The following is a 20,462-nucleotide window of genomic DNA, read 5'->3' on the forward strand; positions in this document are numbered from 1 at the left end:
TAGTCAAGAAACAGGAGTTGGGAGAACAATAACAAATCCCAGGAACAAGTTCAAACTGAAGAAACTTGCCTGCTGAAATGGGAAATTGGGGGAAGCAAAATGGTGTAAATTGGCTTACTCCTTTATTTTCTGCATCTGAGAATTTCACACTAAGAAAATTATTGCTTTTGAGTGTTAATAATAATCGGGGATAATGAAGTGTATGTTTTATCACAGGAAAAAGAAAATTCCAGACAGCTAGACAACTGTGTACTAAGGCTCCTATCTCTGGTCTTGACTTGAGCAGACAAAAGATCTTTTAAGTCTGCACTGCTGTTCTTTCTTCAAAAGACATCTTATCTGGCTGGCTATCTACAATAATGCAAGAAAAGAACAGAAAAAGGAAAACCTGAAAGCTTCTCCAGAGAAATAGCTGAAAGTCAGAGTGTGACCTCAGCAGTTGTTAGCTCTAGTTATTTGACCTCACTGTAACTGAAATTAAGTGGGGTTTTTTTTTTAAAGAGATCATTTCTCATGTAGCTATAACTTTCATGCTGTTCCTTATTTGGTATTGTTTCAGTCAAACACGACAAAGAAGATTAGAAGTTTATCTTCGGGGAAGTCAGAGGTGTGCCACATTTAACTGCCATTTGTTATAATTTACAAATCCCCAGCCCTGACAATAGACAGACATCCTGGAGCCCTTGACTTTCTGCACCACAGGTCTATAATGTCTTTCAGATCCATTAATAAATTGCTGCCTTCATAACCGTTTAGATCTGTGATTTTTCTGATTTGTTTGTTGGATTTTGATTTAAATTATGAGTAACAGATAGTTCAGAAAGTAATCAGAGGCGAGACCAGTTAAGCAACCTTCCTAACAGGGCGCCCTCCAGACATGCTGGTGGGAGTTGTCGTCCAAACCATCTGGAGTGCAAAATGGTAAGAAAGGCCAAATTTTAGCAGTGCTTCTCAAGAAGTGTACCAGGTTCCTTCGAATCTCCACGAGGCAATCAGTAATGATGTTAGGCAAGCTTCTTTGAAAAACAACTTGCCACAACGGCCATCAACTTTGCAGCCCCAGGAGAGTCGTTAACATATTTTGGGGGTGCACACTTAGGTGAGACGCAGGAAAACTGTGTTTTGTACATGTTTTGAATTGGGCTCTCATTTGGGCTCTGAGCCTTGGTGCTGTAGGGAGTTGTTTAGACCTTTCCTTCAATGCCACCTTCCCACACTTATCCTCTCCCAGAAACAGCTGCTTGCTGTATGAGGGAAAACAAACACGTACCCAGCTTTGAGAAGTAGTTTAGATTTGGGGGCGGATGGTTGGCAGGTGGTGGTGGTGATTAAACTTTCCCTTCTCAGCACCACGGCCCAGATATGCTCTCCCTCCCTAATACATTTCTGCTTTTAACTTTAAAAAGATAGATGAAGATTCTGACCGAGTGTCTCTTGCATTACACCTAAGTTACATTACACCTCAGTTCTCAGAGTGATGCTCAATATACCAGTAAAATACCTCATGTGAACAAAGGGCATCTTGTATCATGCTGAACTGGAATCTATTAGCAAATGTGACATTGGACCCACTCAAACATTCATGTCAAAATGCAGCTACTGTAGCTCTTGATCTTAAGAAATCCTGAGACTGTCTAGTTCCCTACAGAAAATAATTGTTCCGCCTCCCATGAGCTGATTTTTTTTAACATTATTGATTTTGCCGTGTCTATTTGTCACCACTAGATTTTCATCAGGATTTGAGTCTCACCCATGTTGGCTGGATCTTACATTCACTTGCCGGGATTCTATATTAATTTGTGCTCTGCAAGATGGCGACAACCCTATTGCTATCTGCTGTATCGCTTGAACTTTTGGCCTCACTTTGTGAATCAGCAATTTGAGTTAGAGAACTAAAACAAAAACTTCCACATATGAAGACCAATTCATTCTCTGGAAGCAGGGAGGAAGGCAGCAAACTTCTGTTGCAAAGCTTTGTTTGTTCCAGCAGACTAACTTTGTCTTTAGAGGCACGTTCAGGGCAAAGAGTGCTTTTGAACTACATTATCACTTGTAATTCCATAATTATGTTGTTTTTTTTCTGCCTTAAAAAAAATACAGTGAAGCAACTCAAGTTGAGAAAATTGGTGGATGAGATGGGGCTGAGAGTAGGATGTTTAATCCTTCCTTTGCCAGCTATTTGTCAACTCAAAATTCATTCCTTGTTCCAAAAACCTTCCCACTGGAGCAGGTTGAAGGGACTTGGACAAATGGCTGGCAAGATGAAGGTTAAAAAATATCCTCCTTACCTGCCACTCAACCTGAAGCCACCAATAGGAGTTTGGCTTTTCAAAAAGAAGTTGGGAAGGTAAGGTATAGTTTAGCCCCATATGTTGTTTTTCCCAAGCAGATTATGACTGCTACCCCTCAGGAATTTATCTACATGGTATATTTTGTGTTACAACATTACAGTAGTTGTAATGATTTTCTGTCAGTTCTGGATGACTACACATTTAATTTTCCTCCCACCTGTACTCATGTTTGTTTACAGATAAAATGCTTCAGATGTTGAATTTTTTCCTTGTAGGGGAGTTGCTTCAACTGCCTGGTAAATCTGAGTTGCCCTTTTCTAGCTCTGGAATATTATTTTTGAGGTACAGCACCAGAATTGTGCACAGCACTCCAAGGGTAGCCACACCACAGCAGTTTGTATAACAGCAGTTTTAGTTTCCTTTCCTAATTATCCTTAACGTGGAATTTGCCTTTTTTCCACAGCTGCCACACACTGGTCTGACATTTTCATTCAGCTGTCTACCAGAACCCAGGATCTACCAGTTCCATGGGATCTATATGTGGATCATTTTATTTTTTGGCCCACTTTACACTTGCTTACACTGAACTTTGTTTGCCATTTCAAGTGCAGTTGTAGAGTTGTGGGGTAAGAGCATCTTCTATCCCTAGGTTGCAAATCTGAACCAGGATATGATACGGTATCTTTATTGTCATTGTCCCATACAGAATATGATCATCAATAATATTTGGTTAATACAGACTAAGCAATTTGGGCTTTTTTGTGTGTGAACTAATACATGTCTACTAATACATTACTTTCCATGCACCGCCCCCCGCTGCATCATACCCAAAACTTGCTGATGCACATTAGAAAAAGGGCATGGGGAATTTGATAACTCATGGAAGTCCAAATTGCATTGCTTACATTACTGTTATGCTGACACAACTGATTAGATGTAAAAACTGCAATTTACAAAAAAATTGTACTCTACAACCTTAACAAAGCATTGTTCCAGCCAGTATTGCTTGTTTGGGTAGTATTCAGCACTAGTGTTACTCAGAGTAGATCCAGGAGAGTTAATAGATGTGCGATATTAGATTTGTTAATTTCTTTGGGTTTGCTCAGAGTAGAACTTAGTTGAATACACTCTTTATATCTTATCCCATCCCAAGAGATCAGGGCAGTTAGCTGCAGTTTTCAATGATAGATAGATAGATGATAGATAGAGATGATAGATAATAGATAGATGATAGAGATGATAGATAGATAGATGATAGATGATAGATAGATAGATAGATGATAGAGATGATAGATAGATGATAGATAGATAGATAGATAGATGATATAGATAGATAGATGATAGATAAATAACCATGTTCCCTAAAGAGTTCATAAGAAGACAAGGCACATAATTTTTTAAAAGGAAATTAATCAGCCAGCGTACCAGATGGAGCTGGTAGACAGCTGCCCTGGACAAAGAATTAACCTGTGACTCCATGGACTGCTGTCCAAAATGACTTCCAGGCTGCACACCTGATCCTTCAGGAGCAGTCACCCCATTCACGACTAGAGAGTCTCCCACCCCGCCCACCCCCTGTGCTCCAGGAACAATACTTCTGTCTTGTCAGGATTTAACTTCAATTTATTAGCTGCCATCCATCCTGCATCTGTCTCCAGACACTCACACAGGACATTCATCACCTTCACTGGTTCCAGGTAGAGCTGGGTATCATCTGCATGCTGGTGAACACCCAGCCCAAGCCCCCTAATGATCTCTTCCAGCCACTTCAATGTCATGTTGTGTCATGTTACATCACGTAACATCACAGACGTCATTGGGCACCCATAACCTGGGGCCAAAGTCAGTACCCCTGTCACCCACAGAGGAGAGAGTCTTCCTCACAGAGCAGTAAATTCCAATACAGTCATACCTCAAAAGTCAAACAGAATCCGTTCCAGAAGTCCGTCCGACTTTAGAAACGTTCAAGTTCCAAAGTGCGGCTTCTGAATGCCCCGCCGGATGTTCAGCTTCTGAAAGAACGTTCAAAAACCAGAACACTCACACTTCCCGTTTTCAATCATTTAGGAGCTGGAATGTTCGCCTCCCAAGGCGTTCGGGAGCTGAGGTACGACTGTATGGCATTATTAGTTAAATATTGGTGCCTTTTCCTCCTGTTCTCCACCCTGTCTTTGAAAGATGTGAAATGCTTCAGTTCTCAAGAGCTAGAAGCAGCACCCCACGTTTGCCCTCATGAGCAGTTTTCCTTTAGATGGACACTTCACATTCCACGATAATCTTGAAGTGATGAAGCCACAGCAAGGAAGGTGGGTCTTGATGGTGGCAGTGGCTGAAAGACAGGTTCTCTTGGGGTCAGTCAATATTGACTGACTTGATTGATTTGGGGTCAGTTCAATATTGACCCCAGCCTGGCGTCAGTCAATATTGCTGCCTAAATCCATCTGGGGGTGGAGCCAGCTGACAGCCATCTTCAGTGCACATATTTTTTTCCTAACTAGGTTACAGTCATTTTACAGGTGATCTACTGGCTTGATCAAAACTTTGCTATGCTCTTACAGGCCTCCCCTTAGAGGCAGCTACTTCCATGGCTGTGGCTCCATAAAGTGAGCCATTAATAGTGAACACACCTCACCAGTCACATATCTTCCAACATTCCTCAGATGAAAATAGGGACTACAATTTTATTTTATTATTTGGTAGATTTATAAAAAGAAAAGCACACACCAGTAAATAAACATTAGAAAGGGGCAAGATTAGATGCGGACGCACAAAGCATTTATCTGTTTTTTAAAAATAAAGACTTCTTGTCTTCCACTCCCTCTTTTTCTCCACTCAGGGCAGCCCGGTCTTCTGCCTGCCCCTCAGAGCTGGCGCATCATATGACTCTGGGCTGCGGCGGCAGCAACCTCCCTCCTTGCCCACTCTCCAGCAGTTGCTAAGAGCTGTCCAAGGGAGGAGGCCAGCAGCAGCAGATACAGTAGGATATTTGGCTCTTCTTCCAAGCAGACAGAGCGAATTTGTGTATAAAACAAGAGAGGCACAATCTAGCAGGAGTTCCATTGGCTTGAATGGAAGAGTTAAATATATGCTAAAATATATAAAGTGCTTAAATGTGACTGGGTGGTGCTGTGGCTGCTTATGGTTGTTGACATCCACCATGGCATGTAGTCCAACAGCAGTCAGGATGAGTTATCATCACAGGGGAACAACCATATTTTTAATGGAAGTGCATCTGGCAGATGCATGTGACAAATGCTCACAGGAATACAGATGGCTGCTTCCTTCCTTCAGCCTGGATGTTGATTCCAGGTTCTTCAAAGGAGATGTGGAAGTCAGGAAGCCGAGGAGGAATTTCACAATACTTTTGGGAAGTATCAAAACTTCACATTTCATACCAACATTTGAAATCTGTAAACTTCAATCACTAGGAATGACATTTCTAGGCTACTGGTAGTAGAAGAGGACACTGTTGATGATGTCAGCGCAAGAATCCAGTGTACTGTCTTTGAAATCTTGGAAGAAAGATGGTCAACAGAAGAATTTCACTAAATGCATATGAAGTGGACATGCAATTAAACATTCCTTTTCCATTGTGAGACATTCAGCGCTATCCTCATGCAGTTATAAAAAATATTGCTTATGGCTCAGAGACTTCCTTTTCACTGCTATTAAATTATCGTGTGCAACACACACACACACACATTTGATACTGGCCATTTTCCAACTCTAATAATAATAATAATAATAATAATAATAATAATAATAATAATAATAAGTTTTATTTATATCCCGCCCTCCCCAGCCGAAGCCGGGCTCAGGGCGGCTAACAACATTAAAACAGTACAACATTATAAAACATTATAAAAATGAATTAAAATCAAAATTGATGGCAACCGTAAACTAAAGTTTTGTAAAGATTGCCAAAGGAGGGAGTCAGGCTGCGCCCTGACCAAAGGCCAGGTGGAACAGCTCTGTCTTGCAGGCCCTGCGGAAAGATGTCAAGTCCTGGAGGGCCCTTGTCTCTTGTGACAGAGCGTTCCACCAGGTTGGAGCCGCAGCCGAAAAAGCCCTGACTCTAGTTGAGGCCAGCCTAACCTCTCTGTGGCCTGGGACCTTCAAGGTGTTTTTATTTGAAGACCGTAGGTTCCTCTGTGGGGCATACCAGGAGAGGCGGAACTCTAGGTATAACAAGGCAGCAAGTAATGTTTTCAACATTCTGGCAGCTTCAGACACTAATTCATGCTGTAGCTGCTTATGTGTTGGAGTCTTAAGTGAACAGTTTTAAGTCCAACAATTCTGAAAACTACTAGGCTACATCCAAGCATAACTGATTTGATATTGATTGATTTGAATTGATAAAATTGGTGAATCAAAGATGCATTGCTTTTCGTGTTCATGAAACTGATGAGAAGGTTCTGTATCTGCTTAATTATTATTATTTTTAAAGTCTACAATATGTAATGGAGTTGAGCCTGCTGTTCTCTAATAATTAATCAAGATAACTGATATTTATGTGGGAGATGAGTGTGTTTGTTTCTAAAAGCAGACAATGGAAGCTTCAGCCAACAATCTGCCTGCTTCAGATAAGAATCTCGTACTTCCCTTCTATCTTAATAAGAGACTTCTATTTAAGGGTTCCCTTTAATGGTAATCCAATAAAGATTTTCTCACACATGTGAATGTAATTAAAACAGTCATTAGAGTTTCTGATAAACCTAAATCTCCAATAAATGATTAGCAATGCAATTGTAGGCATGCTTCTTTGGAAGCAAGTCCAAGGAAACTTGGAGGGTAGCTTACTCCCAGGTAAGTGTGCACAGGATCACACAATGGGAGTCATATTCACACCATACATTTAAAGCACATTATTTCCCCAAAAGAACCCTGGGAACACTCTAAATGAATTACATTTTATCAGCTCCATATTATGGATAGTGCAAGACTGACCCATTGATTTCTCCACCATATCGTTTGAAGTCTTCCAAGTTAGAGATTAAGCATGGTAATCGACTAAATTTCACTCAGAGTGCACCCAATGAAATTAAGGAGCATGACTCACGTAGGCCCATCAATTTCAGTGGGTCTACTCTAAATAAAACTTAGTTCAATACTATCCTCAGCATTTTCACACAATTCAAAGTGTAACCCATCCAGCAGAGTAGCAATGTCTGCCAGGGTGGAGCTTTGATATGCAGACAGTGGTTCCGCTGCCCTGCATGGAATTACTACCCAGATGCTTAGAAAATTGAGGTCATTTTAATGTCAGATTTGTAAGATTATGTGCTGCAACTCTGCTTCTCGTAGTGAAAACTTAAACCCATTGGCCCAACCGCTTGTTTCAAACTCTTGCATCGCATCTGTGAGCATTGTTCACACAGGATAGCAAATGGAAAGCAAACAGTTTTAAGTCCATTCTAAGTCCATTCTACTGAATGATGAATGTGGCAAATGCAAAAATGACACTTGTGAACGTGAATTTAGGCATGAATGGAATTGCAACCCCCAGCCCTAGACAAACAGACAACAATTCAACATGTAGATAAGCTCCCTGATGTAGGTTTCCATTTAACTTATGAACTGTAGACATTACATGGAAATAATCCCCATTGATTCAAGATCACTGATAGGTAACAACCCCCAGTAGCTTCTTCTTGGCAAAGCAGCTTCTGGAAGAGCAAGTAGCTGTGGAGATGAAGCCAGGAGCCCTTAACCATTCTCCTGCCAACTGACGTTCTTCTTGAAGTCACCCCAGCTGTTCCTCTCCCAATGCAGAAAAACCCTGCACAAAGGGAAAGTATATGGGGGATTAATGATGTTTAGTTGTTATTTTTACTATTTAGATATTTCCCCCACCCTTTCTTCAAAGAGCTCAAGGCAGCATATATGCTTCCTCCATTTCTCCTCACAAGAACCCTGTGGAGTAGGCTAGGCAGAGAGACATTGTAAGTAATTATTGTGGCTGATGGAAAACAGGGGCTGACTTGGGCTGATGGAAGTTGTAGTCTAAAACAGGCAAAGGCAAACTCGGCCCTCCAGATGTTTTGGGACTACAACTCCCATCATCCCTGACCACTGGTCCTGTTAGCTAGGGATGATGGGAGTTGTAGTCCCGAAACATCTGGAGGGCCGAGTTTGCCTATGCCTGGTCTAAAACATCTGGATGGCACCAGGTTGACAAAGGCCAGCATAGAAGCAGCAGCCTGGGGTTGTGGGTGGGTTTCTAACATGAAATTTAACAAGGAATATTTCGATTAAAAGTTTGATCTCAGCACTTACCATTCGGTGCCCATTTAGGCTGCTAAAATCCCACAACAGCTTAATGTTCCTAATTAATTGGAAAGTATTGATAGGGCTGGTACTCTTTCCTCTCATTGCACCTCTCAAAAAAGTCATTGAAAAGAAGTGCCATATTTCTCAGCAGAAATAGAAACAGGAGCTCCATGCTGCCCTCACATATTTCACTACACCATTTCTCCTACTTAGCAGGTTACCTTTTAATACATGAATGCGAAGATCTGTAAGATACACTGTTTAAGGAATTTTGTTTTTACCTAGTATGTTCATGATATTACTGTACAGTAACAGACTAGATGGAAAATATGAGTTTGGACTGGAGAGTATGAGATTTGCTGTCTTTCCAAGTCATGTATCTTCAAGTTAATTCAAAGCAGAAGTACTCTGTATATTCAGGCTCCAAAGCTCTTACCCCATTCTATAATTTTTACAAACATATAGCAGAAAGCAAAAAGGGATCAACTAATCTAGCTAGATGAATTGCCAAATGCACCTGACAAGTTGCATTTGGTAAGACTTATTTTCCTGTTGCCATATCAGACAATATGAAGTTATGTCCTACAATAGATATTGTTCATGCAGGCTTTTCAATGAAAGTGGAGCAACCAAGTAGTCACTGGGTAACATTCTGAGATTGGGGTTAGACTCAATGGGCTTTTGGTGGCCCCAACCCTGTAATTCTCATCACAGGAAGAGAGTGTTAAGAAGGTCAGATAGGGTAGATAAGCTTCATATTGAAAATCTCTTTTGCCTGCAAAACAAAAGAGCTGGCCAAGTACAAGAAACTTGTTGCCACAGAAACGAAATAGCTGGGAATCCTTTGTGAGGGTCCTTATCCTCCTCTCCCTTGGCTGCAGGTGATGACAACATCAAGGTGTCTGCTTTTGAAATAGAGCATTAAACTGGCAATCCTGGGATTGGAGTCTGAGAGAATGAAAGCCCTGACTTGTTATGGCATTTAAAAGCTAATGGGAGAGCAGGACCCTTCAATTTTATATCCAACCTATTTATAAGTGCATCTATGTGGTTAGCATTGCTGTGTAAATGTAATATTGACAAAATACAATAAACCCTGTAAAGCTGCACATGCCACATGCTGAACATACCCACATTGGGCATGCCAAGCTACCAAGACATTTCATTTCGTGAACACAGAAATGAGTTATGAGTTAATACGTTTGGCAGAGCTATCCAAACGAGTGCTGCAGTGATTACAACAGAACATGTGCAAACAATTATCAACTTTCAGTGCCAACAAAAGAAAACTTGAACTCCCCATAAGGAATATCTAAGAGTTCATGACTAATTCAATGCACAAATCACAGAGCAGATACGCTAGGGTTAGAGTTCGAAAGCCTTCTTTGGGGGGAAGACTGAGTTAGAAATAGAAATATTTTGACTACCTTGTGAACCTAGCCCAGGTAAAAATGTGTAGAGGTAGGACAGAGGGTTGTGTGCTCAGACCTTGGCCTCTACATGTTCAAGGTGTTATTTGCAAAGCAGGCCATAAGTATACACTTGAATATAGTATACACTAGTATATACTAGGCTGCCTGTGCATGATGCTTGCCCTGCATTAATGAATGAATGGATCCCATGCATGTAGAAAGCTTCTCCAGTTGTATGTGGATGAATCCAGGGCCAGCCCACCCATGAGGCAAGGTGAGGCAATTGCCTCAGACAGAAGGATCCACAGGGGCAGCAGATCCAGCCTCCAAGAAATGCTGCAGCTGCTGTAGCTGGCAGGAACAGCTGTGGCACACTCCTTCAAGGCTGGATCTGCCCCCTCCTTGGCAGCCCCACTGAATGCTGCTTCTACAGAGGCCTCTTGGTGAATAGAAAGTGCTGCTGGTCTCCTCCCCACCGCTATTCTTCACTCACCCTTTCTTCCCTGGCAGGAGGGAGCATCATGTTGAGGTTCACCTCAGTTGCCGATATGTCTTGGGCTGGCCCTGGATGAATGTTTGCATGTGGCCTTGTCCCCCCCCCCTTTTTGAATGGGAAAACTGAACGAGATGGAGAGATAATGAAGCTACCAGTCTCCCTAGTGAATATAGCATACAGACCAGCTCCTTAGCTCCATTGGACTGAATCACAAAGTCTCTTCACAATAAAGTACGTATTGAAAAAGTGCTACTTCAAATGAAGACTTGAGAAAGAAGGGTTCCTAGCTGTGAACTGGACATGAACTTCACCTAACTCAGAGGGGCGTATTGCTCATCTTGCCAAAACATGTCTGAATTTCTTCAGTGGTTTGTGAGGCAATTGGAGGAACAGATGTGGCTAAGGGGAAAAAAGACAGCCAATGGTTACGACACATGTATGTGCTCTTAGGCCCTCTTAGGTTTGTGAACCAATGTGCAGAAAGGCTACCTCCACTCTCTGTTTTCCCTGTGTCATCTGCAAGAAACCAATATGTGTAAAGGGGGGTTTCAACAATTGTTCTTCCACTGTAGGCTACAAGAGGACTTTTAATGCACCAACAGCCACACTTAGGGGTATCTTGCTATCTTCCATTCTCATGCTGGGCATGGCATAGCCGCTGGGGCAGAGCTGACCCCTCCCTTCTTGATTGGTTGCCACACACACCTTTCTCCCAATATGGTGCTGCTCCTCTCCGTGACACTTTGACCCTCTGTTTTTGGTGTGTGCTTGTGTGGGTATGTGTTTATAATTTGTGAAGCAGTAAAATTGAATGTGCTTGTGTGTGGTATTGATTTTTAAAAGGCTAAAAGGACCGCAGCTAGGATGATTTCTTAGTAAACACGGTTACAAATTGGGCTGTAAATTTCATCTGAATTTCACATGATGGCGTCTGACCAATTTGTTTGTTTGTTTGTTTGTTTATTTATGAATCACTTACCATGAGGCATCCTTAAGTGATAATAAAAACATACATAAAACCTAAAGGGACTAAAGGTGTCCCATTGGACATCTGATGAGCTAGTCAATGGCGCAGCTGGATCCAGTCATATCTACTCAGTTTCCCTATCCATCTACAAAACTTTTCATTTTAATTTTCTCTTCTTGGTCACTGTGTTATTCTGCTGTGTGTGATTAAAAAATTACAACAATGCCTGCAGCACGAGGTTAGCAAATTGCAGTCTTGCAGCTTAACCTACACGAATCTCAGAGATGATTCTGTAAGAAGAAAGATGGACGAACCTTGGGAAAACATGCAAGGATTACAACTGGCTTACAATGTCATTGTAAAATTACATGTAGAAGGCATGGCAAGTGCATGCTTAGGTCACATCCAGGCAGGACCAGCCCATTTGTGAGGCAAGATTCCTAACTGCCTCAGTGGCAGGGGGCAGTGGATCCCAATGTAGTACTTGCTCCTTATGTAGATCTTGACTCACCCTTCTTCCCTGGCTGGGGTGGGGGTGCCACTTTGTCGTTCACTTCAGGCACCAAATGGTCTTGGGCTGGTCCTGCATCCACAAGGCTTCCGCTAAGCAGTGGTTTTCAGCCCGTGTGTCGTGGCACCCTAGGGTGCCTTGAATGGTAGTCAGGGGTGCTGCGGGCAAGACTGGCCTCTGTCCCTTTTTCCTTGCCTCCCTCCTCTGATGCCCTCTTGCGTCTCTGCCTCCCAGAGGCTTGCACAACTGTTTATTGTAGCAGCCCTGGCTATAAACTCAACAGGTGAATGGTGGCTCTGGAAGGCACCTCTCTTTGGAGCAAGGGAGACCAGGGGCAGCAGCAGCAGTTGTCTGGAGGACTCCCAAGGAGAGGGGAGCGGAGAGAGGGCTGAGGGAACACTCCTCAAGGGAGAAAAGGGTGAGGGGCTGCCAGCTCTGCAGGCAAGGGGGGACATAACTGGGCTCCTGAGCCCCACAGGGTCAAGGGAGCCAAGGACTCAAAAAGGTTGAAAACCTTCCCTAAAGAATCCTGGAAACTGTAACTTTTGGGAATTGTATCTCTGTGAGAGGTGACAGTTCCCAGGATGCTTTGGGGGGAAGTCATATACTTTAAATGTATGATGCGATGTGACCCTAGAAAAGGATTCCTGGATCTCCTTTCCAATGGTGAGCCTTTAACTCCAAATCTTAGCATTGTTTACAAATTTGTATGCAATAATAAATATTTGGGTGGTGAAGGATGTATAAACTATTTTTTGCCACAGATCTTCATAGGGTTGGGTTCTGGGTTTTTTTTAACAGCATAACCCTATGCATATTTATTCCCAGGTAAAGTCCACTGTGCTGATCTGAGTTCACACCATAGGAAGCTTATTTAGGACTACAGCCTTGTTATATATTATTGTATGTTACCTTTCTATAAAATTATTCTAAGCACCCCTTAAATAGGACAAAGTAGACATATTTTAAGTGCCTTAGAATTATAACATTTAGTCTTGCCTCAGAGAAAGTGTGCAAGTTAATAAAGTTGATGTGTTTGGCAACTAATGGCTGGATTGCAGCTGGATTCAAGATTACCAGGCAGCAGAACTGACAAAACATCCTGAACCATTTCAACTCCCAAAATGTTCAAGTGCTACAGAAAAAAAGTCAAAGACTTTGTATATTAATCATTTTGTTCAAGTGGAACTGCCAGCATTTAATTCAACAGTAGCACCGCAATAGCTGGATCTCAAATGTCATCTGTACTGACATCTGCCAGGGTCACTTGTGACACGGGATGAACTGTTTTTCTTCTGCTTCTTTTCTTGAAGCACAGGACTGGATTTTTGGCTGCCACTGAACAAGCAGAACTCTGTTGGACTTCACTTCTGTTAAGTACATGGTAGTAGATAATTTCCTTTAACTGTTCTTAACCTAAGTATTAGCAAGCAATCCAGCTCCTGCTGAAATTGACTGGAGAAGTCCAATTACTTTTAAAGGTTCAGGATTCAGTCCTAGCTGAGTTTTAATTCCACATAGCTCACTAATCCACAAATAACTTAAGGCAAACTTATTTTAGCTCCATTGAGATCAGTGGGGCTATAGTGCCTTACATACAACTTGAGTATAATTGGGAGATGAAATCAGTTGTTTCAATAACTAAATATTAGCTATTATTGCAACCCACTGTTAAATCAAAGATCAGCTTTTTAAAAGTATTTTGGATGTCACAGGAAAACTTAGATTTCATCAATAAAACTCCAATATGCTCCAACTGTAACTAATACCTTAAACATTATATGGAAGTTATAGTTACTAAATTACAAAGGAAACTTGCTCTCAGATAATAGGCCTAGTACTCAGTGGCGGAGCTTCATGCTCTGGCACCAGGCGGCTGAGAGCAGGCGGGGGTGGGGCGGCGTGAGTCCTGGGGGCATGGCACACTGCCTGCAGGGGCATGGTGCCCAGTGTGGTTGGTGGGGGACAGCTGTGATGGTACCCCACCGGGATCATGCTGCCAGGGGCGGGGCGGTTGCCCCCGCACTCCTCTTCCTCTGCCACTGCTAGTACTGTTTTACCCTGCTGCTGCAAATCATTTGCAGGGGAGAATTTGACCAGAGGTTTCACATCAGGGTGTAGAAGAAAACAGTAAGTAGCTGCAGCCACACGTTTCTGTAGTTGCAGGCAGATAAAAGGAAAACATGTTAAGAGCCATATTTGCATGTGGGATGAAGTCCCAGGGGGGCATCCCCAGAGAATCTCATGCACTGTAAAAAAAAAAATGGGGCTGCCCTGTTAAGCAAACATATATTTGGGTGCCGAGGCCCCATGACCACGCAGTTCCCTAGGGTTGAAATAACTTGACAACACACAGAATATTGGTTTTGGGATCAAATAAGGCCACAACTTTATTGGTTACAGATGTGAAGGTTTGGCTATAGGCACTGGGGTAAGCAAATGTGTATATCACTCCAGCCCGTCTGCTGGTGGTGTCACTAAGGGTAGAGCCAGCTGCAAGGGATGCCCTATGACCTGCGTGAAATCAGAGCAGCCCCCAAGTTGGAGGAGTGGTCTGGCCCCAGCCCCTTTCTGAGCACCCGACAGGAGCCACTCCTCCCAGATACTTTTAACAGGATAAACGTTTACCTGTGGAGGGGCAGACAGAGGCTAAACCTCCCCTCCAACCAAGACCTATGCTTACCCAATGCCTTACAAAGTTGTGACGATTGCTATGAGGAAGGCAAAAACCAAATGGCTGGTGCCAATCTGCCAGATGGGGAAAATTCCTGCCTGGCCCCAAAATATGGTGACCAACACCATCCATAGCAAGGTTGTACCATCTGCAACATCCATAATCTGAGGGAGTGTGGGTAGGAGAACCGGCACAGTGAAAAAAGAGGCCAAGATTCTGGCGAGCCCAGAATTTATCCTGGTCCTGGGTGCAGGGCCAAGTGCCACTATTGGGAGTGGTTTCATGCCCAGGGAATGCCCTCCAATTCCTGCCACCATTTGGTGGTGGGGATGATCTGGCCTGCAGCTGCCCACCCAAGAAGGGATAAACGGATATAGCCTGCAGAGACGTTAGCACTCTGCTGGTTGTGAGTGCTAGCAAGTCAGGAGTCTTCTAGGTTTAGTCAAGACATGCAAGAATTTTGACCATTAGAAGGCAAGCTCTAGAGAGGTAATGTAATGGAGAAAGTAATAAATCAGGATATGTCCCTAGTTCAGTTCTCATCCTTGCCATGAACAGACTAGTTGGCCTTAAGCAGCAAGTCATTCATTCTGTTTCAACCTCTTAATGTTAGGACAATCAACCTCTTAATGTTTCAACCTCTTAATGTTAGGACAATCATTCTGACTTCACTTGCAAAGTTGTGAGGATTACACCAGGATAACGTACATGAAGCACTTTGAATAAGGAAACTGTTATATAAATGCTTGTTGCATCCCTCTCAGTACCAATACTACATAGTTCCAGCAAAACATTTACTCTGCATGCAATGCTAACAGCAAGGAACCCAGAGCTATTTCCCAAAAGGGCCAAGCTAAACTGAATTCCACCATAACATCTAGCACAACTTACTCCATGGCCGAATGTCATTCCACTGTGTGTTTCCATGCCTCAGTTAAGCATTATTTGCAGTCACTGGTAGTGTACACTGTAATGATGTCAGGACATGAGGTAAGCTGTACTGGATATTACAGACCGGAAGGGGGAAACTTAACATGGACCTGGTGCTGCGGCAACAGCCACCCCCCCCCCCGTTGTCTTCCTTGTAATGTTTAGTTTTGTCTTGAATTCAGAGTGGTGGTATAATGGCATTTGAGAGTTCTAGTACAACAGAGCTCTGGGAACACCAGAAAACCAAACATTTGCTTACATCAGTGTGTGGTGGCTGGCGTCCATTGGAACTGGAAGGGCAGAAGGCAGGGAGCCCAACGGTACGTGGAGCCAGAGCCAATGACTTTTGTCCTTATGCTTCTTTTTTGTTGAGTTCTACAAAACCTAACTTCCATTTGCCCTATGATTTCAAGTGATTTCAAATCACAGGTCTGAGTGGTGCCCCCACACACTGCCCATCCTGCCACTTTCCCCATGAAAACCTGATGTTTACTTCTGAATATTCAGTATTCAGTTAGCCACTGCCAGGCACCAGAAATGCAAAGATTTCAGCTCCTGGCCTCACAGAGTTTCACTTCCAGCTCACAACAGCGGCTCTTGCAAAACATCTGATAACTCCAGGCAGCACTGCTGGGTCTCAGTGTGTCATGGGAAGAAATCCTGTTTTAGTGAGATTTCCACATGACAGGGAGAAGAAGGAGATACAAGATAAATCGGTGATTGCACAATAATTGAACGTTGCACAATGATTTCCTGTGCTTGTTCAGTTCAGACATAAGGTTGCCCCTCTACTCTCAGGTTTAAAATTGTCTGCTGCCTGGTATTGAAGATAAGATAATTAGACAACCAACATTATGGGAATCACCACAAGGTTCTAGGCTTTTGAGTAACTAGATCAGTTGATAGATGGCCGTAGCACTGCTATCTGTGTTCCCTTCCTTGTTGGGAGAGACCATTCACTGCTACGTGAAGTGGGGAAATGGTTGCCCGTGGGGTGTGATTGAAGAGGCAAAGGTGATGAAGCAGAAGCAAAGCAGATGCCCTTCGTCTACAAAGAGATATTATCTCTGAAGGAAAACCATAAGTGGGAGTTCACCCATACTCATTTGGCCCCAAACACTGCCTGGAATTGATGCAGCCTGAGTAGCTTAATCAATGGAACAAATTGTGCTCCCAGTCACCCACACATGTAATCCCAAGTAAATATGACTGTCCACTGTGAGTAAGAGAGAAGAATTTATCTTACTGGCTGTGAGTTTTATTGGCAGACAATCCCATTGGGTAAGGCAAGTCAGGAGAATATCTTAAGCATGCTTGGGGTGGTTTCTAGAATAAACAAGGAATCTAAAAGGAAAATGCCTTTTTAAAAAGAGTCCCTCTGACTGTCCTGTCTGAAGCCCAAGAATTTGCAACCAGATGAAAAGGAGGGCATTTGACCCCATTAAGGGTCAGGAAATGTAACTAAAAGGTAGTTAAATGTTTGGGTTAAACATTACCATTAAGCAAAGATACAGAAGGTTACTTATTTTTAATCTCCATTGGCTTATTAAAATCCCAGTTGAAAACCAGAGCACACACTACTGACTTTCTAAAACAGGGAGGAGAAAAATCTGATGTCTAGCAGCCCATAGCATTTCCCCACTTAATGTTTTTGGTGTGGTGTAAAGATTAATGGGATCTCCTTGACTTGATAGACCCAAGCCAAGATGGTCAAGCTTGTGAATATCAAAACATTACATTGGTTTTAAATCTAAGGACAATGAGTTAGCATAATGTCAGCAGAAGAATGCAAAAGTCAGGTCACAGATGTGATTTTTAAAAGGCAAAGATTCGTTATTGTGAGTTGAACCCATACCTATGTGAAAAATGTATTATTCAGTGAATGTAGTACAGTATTCACTGTGGAAGAGCTTTCCAATTCTAGTTTTGTCCATTGATTTCTCCATTAAATCTTTGCAGGAGGCTAGACATTTGACAAAGTTCGCCCAATGAGCATCACTGCTGGGCAGCCCATCATTTTATCCATTGCATCACATCCCTCTCACATGAGTGTGAGTGAAGTGAACTGCTGCGTGGCATGCACAAGGCAAGCTGAGAACTACGGTTCACCTCTGACATTAGCCATGAACTCACTTGGTGGCCTTAGGCAACCCACTCTGTCTCAGCCAAGCCTCTCACAACAGGAAGATAACAACAGTGACCTGCCTTGCAAGCTGAATCCCTTTCTCTCCCTCTGACAGACATGTCTAATATGGACTTACCAATATTCATGAATGCTGTTTAAAGACTTTACCTGATATTATAATTTAATTATTTAGCTGTTTCAACATTATACCAGGAAAGAAATTGTGTTGCTGTTAACAATTAGTTTGCAGGAAAAGTTTTCCAAGCTTGCAATCCTAACCCCATTTAGCTGACAGTAAGCCTTATTAAATGGAACAGAAATTACTTCTGAAGTGACATTGTTAGGGTTGCAGTGCACACGTGGTATACATGTGCACACTGCAAGGTACACATGTAGAAAAATATCAAGCCATTTCATATCGGAAATTTCTCCAAAATGAATGGTTTTGTATATTAGGAAACATGTGAAAAACCAAGGGAAATTAAGATTAGCATCATGGGTTCTTTAGAAAATATTTCTATATTGCTAATCTCTATGCTTCCTTTTGGGGTAATTCATGGGTTCTGAACCTCCTAGCCATCTGGTATCCAAGCTGAAAGTCTGGTATATATACATGGCCAGATCAGTCTGCTGTTGACTGTATTTATGAATGGAGCTCCATTGTCTGCTAGCCAACCCTCCGGAACGCCCGTCCCCCCTCCCAATTCAGTTCTGGGAGAAAGTGGCTGCATGAACAGACTGTAACATCACCTCTTCCTTCAGGGCTATGATCCACACATGCAGGTGTAGCGTCTGGTTACCTTTCCACATGCCTTCCCATAAGGCACTTGATTTTTGTATTCAGAGTTTGTAGATGCCACTAACCAAATGTTTTAAATAAATTGTATAAGCAGTATTTCTTTGTGTGGGTAGATGTTCAACTATGCATCTTTTTACAGAAAACTACACAACCAGACGGCCAGGGTTCCATTCCGCAAATGAACGTTTAATCCTGAATATGAATATGTGAGGTATTTCCAGTTCTGGATGGTTTTACATGTCTACTTTTGAAGATATTTTGAAGATAATTTTGAATTAGAGCACAGTTGGCAAAAACAACTGGAAATAATTGTGTTAGAACAAATACAATTTTGGAAAGGAGTCTGACAATTATTTTACAACCAAATCATGAGGTTCACGTCTCAGTCATTCCCTCACTGGCATGACTTGGGACAAACCACATTTGCAGTCCTCTTATTTATTAGATAAAAATAAAAATGACGCGAGGATTGCATTGACAGAAGGCTTATGTCAAACTGAATGACATACTAGAGACTGTATCCAAATTTATAATTAATTAATTAATTGCCACTCAAAGCAATGAATTATACATGTGTCATACACATTGCTTGGTGGGAGCATTTTCAACAATGTTTTCAAAGTAGTCAATGAAGTTCTGAAGTTGATTTGCTTTTGAATTTATTAGGAGAATGCAAAGTAACATGGAAAGAAACTTGAGGAGTGCCGCTTGCTTCTCTGTTGCTTTGCGGGCATTCTACCTGTGCAACTCATAAGCTTGAGATGAACTGGACCAGTAAAAGCTGTTGAGCTTTTTCAAGTTTCGCCCAAAGTTTGCTTTCTTGCAAAATGTAGAAAAATAGAAAAGTTTTTGAGCTATTTTTATTGACATTCGTCAAAATCTACACTCCTGGCATAGGTTGCCATACACCCACATTTTCACGGACATAAAAAACCCGATTCCCACCCAGACCCTGTTTCCGACGGCCGATTTCCGTCTGTGTCCGGGAAACCCCGGGCGGCGCACGGCAACCCTAATTCGCAATGCTTGGGCTGGGGGGCTTCAGCGTCCGGAAGGCGCGTCCGGGGGAAGCCCCGCAAGCACAGGGTCTGGGGCTTCACCCCCCCGGCATCTCCCGATCCCCAACCCCGCCGAGCCACTGCTGCCAGCCCGTGTCCGCAGCCCCGAGCTAGATGGACCCAATGGTCTGGCTGGGGGCAAGGCGGCCGATCTGCTCCCCTCCTGTTCCGGAGGCGGATCTGCTCTCAGCCCTTTTCCCGGAGAGGGAAAGGTGGGGGGGGGGGGAAGGGGCCATTGGGGGGGGGTCCGCCTCAGGTGCCACCACGTCTTGCCGTGCCCGGTGCTGCTTCAGGTTATGCTCTGCCTCCCCCCCCCCCCCTGGGCGGCTTTGATGCTGAAGATCCCTCGGGCGGGGCTGCGGGCTTCGATCGCCCCGACGCCAGATCGCCGCCCCCCCCCGCGCCCCCCAACTCGGCTCGCCCTCGCCCCTCGCCCCGTCTTTTGTTCGGCCTGGAATGCAACTCCCCACGACGTCACCCGCCGGCCCGGGCCAATCAGCGAGCGGCTGGCCCTTCCGAAGGGGTGTCCCGGCGGCCCCTCCCCGCCCCCCCCCCCGCGCGCGGGGTCTCCGGCGCCAGGACCTCCATATAAGCCCGTCGGGACCCAGCGCGCTGCCCTTCTCGCGAGCTGCAAGTCGGCGCGCACCCGCCAAGGAGCCAGAGGACGGGGCCACGGCAAGGAGCCCCCCCCCAGCCGCGAAGGAAGAGGCGCTATCTCTGAAGTCCGCTCTCAGATCGCGAAGATGCCCGGCAGCCCGTCCCGCCGGCTGCTTCTGGTGCTGCTGAGCCTCTCCTTGGGGGCCGGAGCCCACAGCACCAAGGTCCCGGCCGAGAAGACCCGCAGGCAAGCCCAGCACGTCGTCCAGCCCCCGGTGCCGGCCGGCCAGAGCAAGCGTGAGTGCTCCGAGGGGAGCGAGCGGGCGCCAGAG

The 20,462-nt window shown here is 43.8% G+C and overlaps 1 protein-coding gene across 8 annotated transcripts in view; it reads left to right on the forward strand.

Annotated features, from left to right (window-relative positions):
• The first annotated feature begins 20,254 nt into the window (after window positions 1–20,254).
• Window positions 20,255–20,462, forward strand: part of FN1 (fibronectin 1) — a 71,011-nt gene continuing 70,803 nt past the window's right edge. For 5 of the 8 annotated variants that reach the window (XM_081892627.1, XM_081892628.1, XM_081892629.1 and 2 more), the window contains exon 1: window positions 20,255–20,427. In XM_081892627.1, the coding sequence (XP_081748753.1) occupies window positions 20,277–20,427 (151 nt within the window). In that variant the 5' untranslated portion in view covers window positions 20,255–20,276. The remainder of the gene's footprint in view (window positions 20,428–20,462) is intronic. The other 3 variants (XM_081892633.1, XM_081892631.1, XM_081892634.1) reach the window with 1 other exon arrangement.

Source organism: Podarcis melisellensis (genome assembly GCF_964234715.1).
Source record: "Podarcis melisellensis genome assembly, chromosome: 1".
In the NCBI taxonomy this organism is placed as follows: domain Eukaryota; kingdom Metazoa; phylum Chordata; class Lepidosauria; order Squamata; family Lacertidae; genus Podarcis; species Podarcis melisellensis.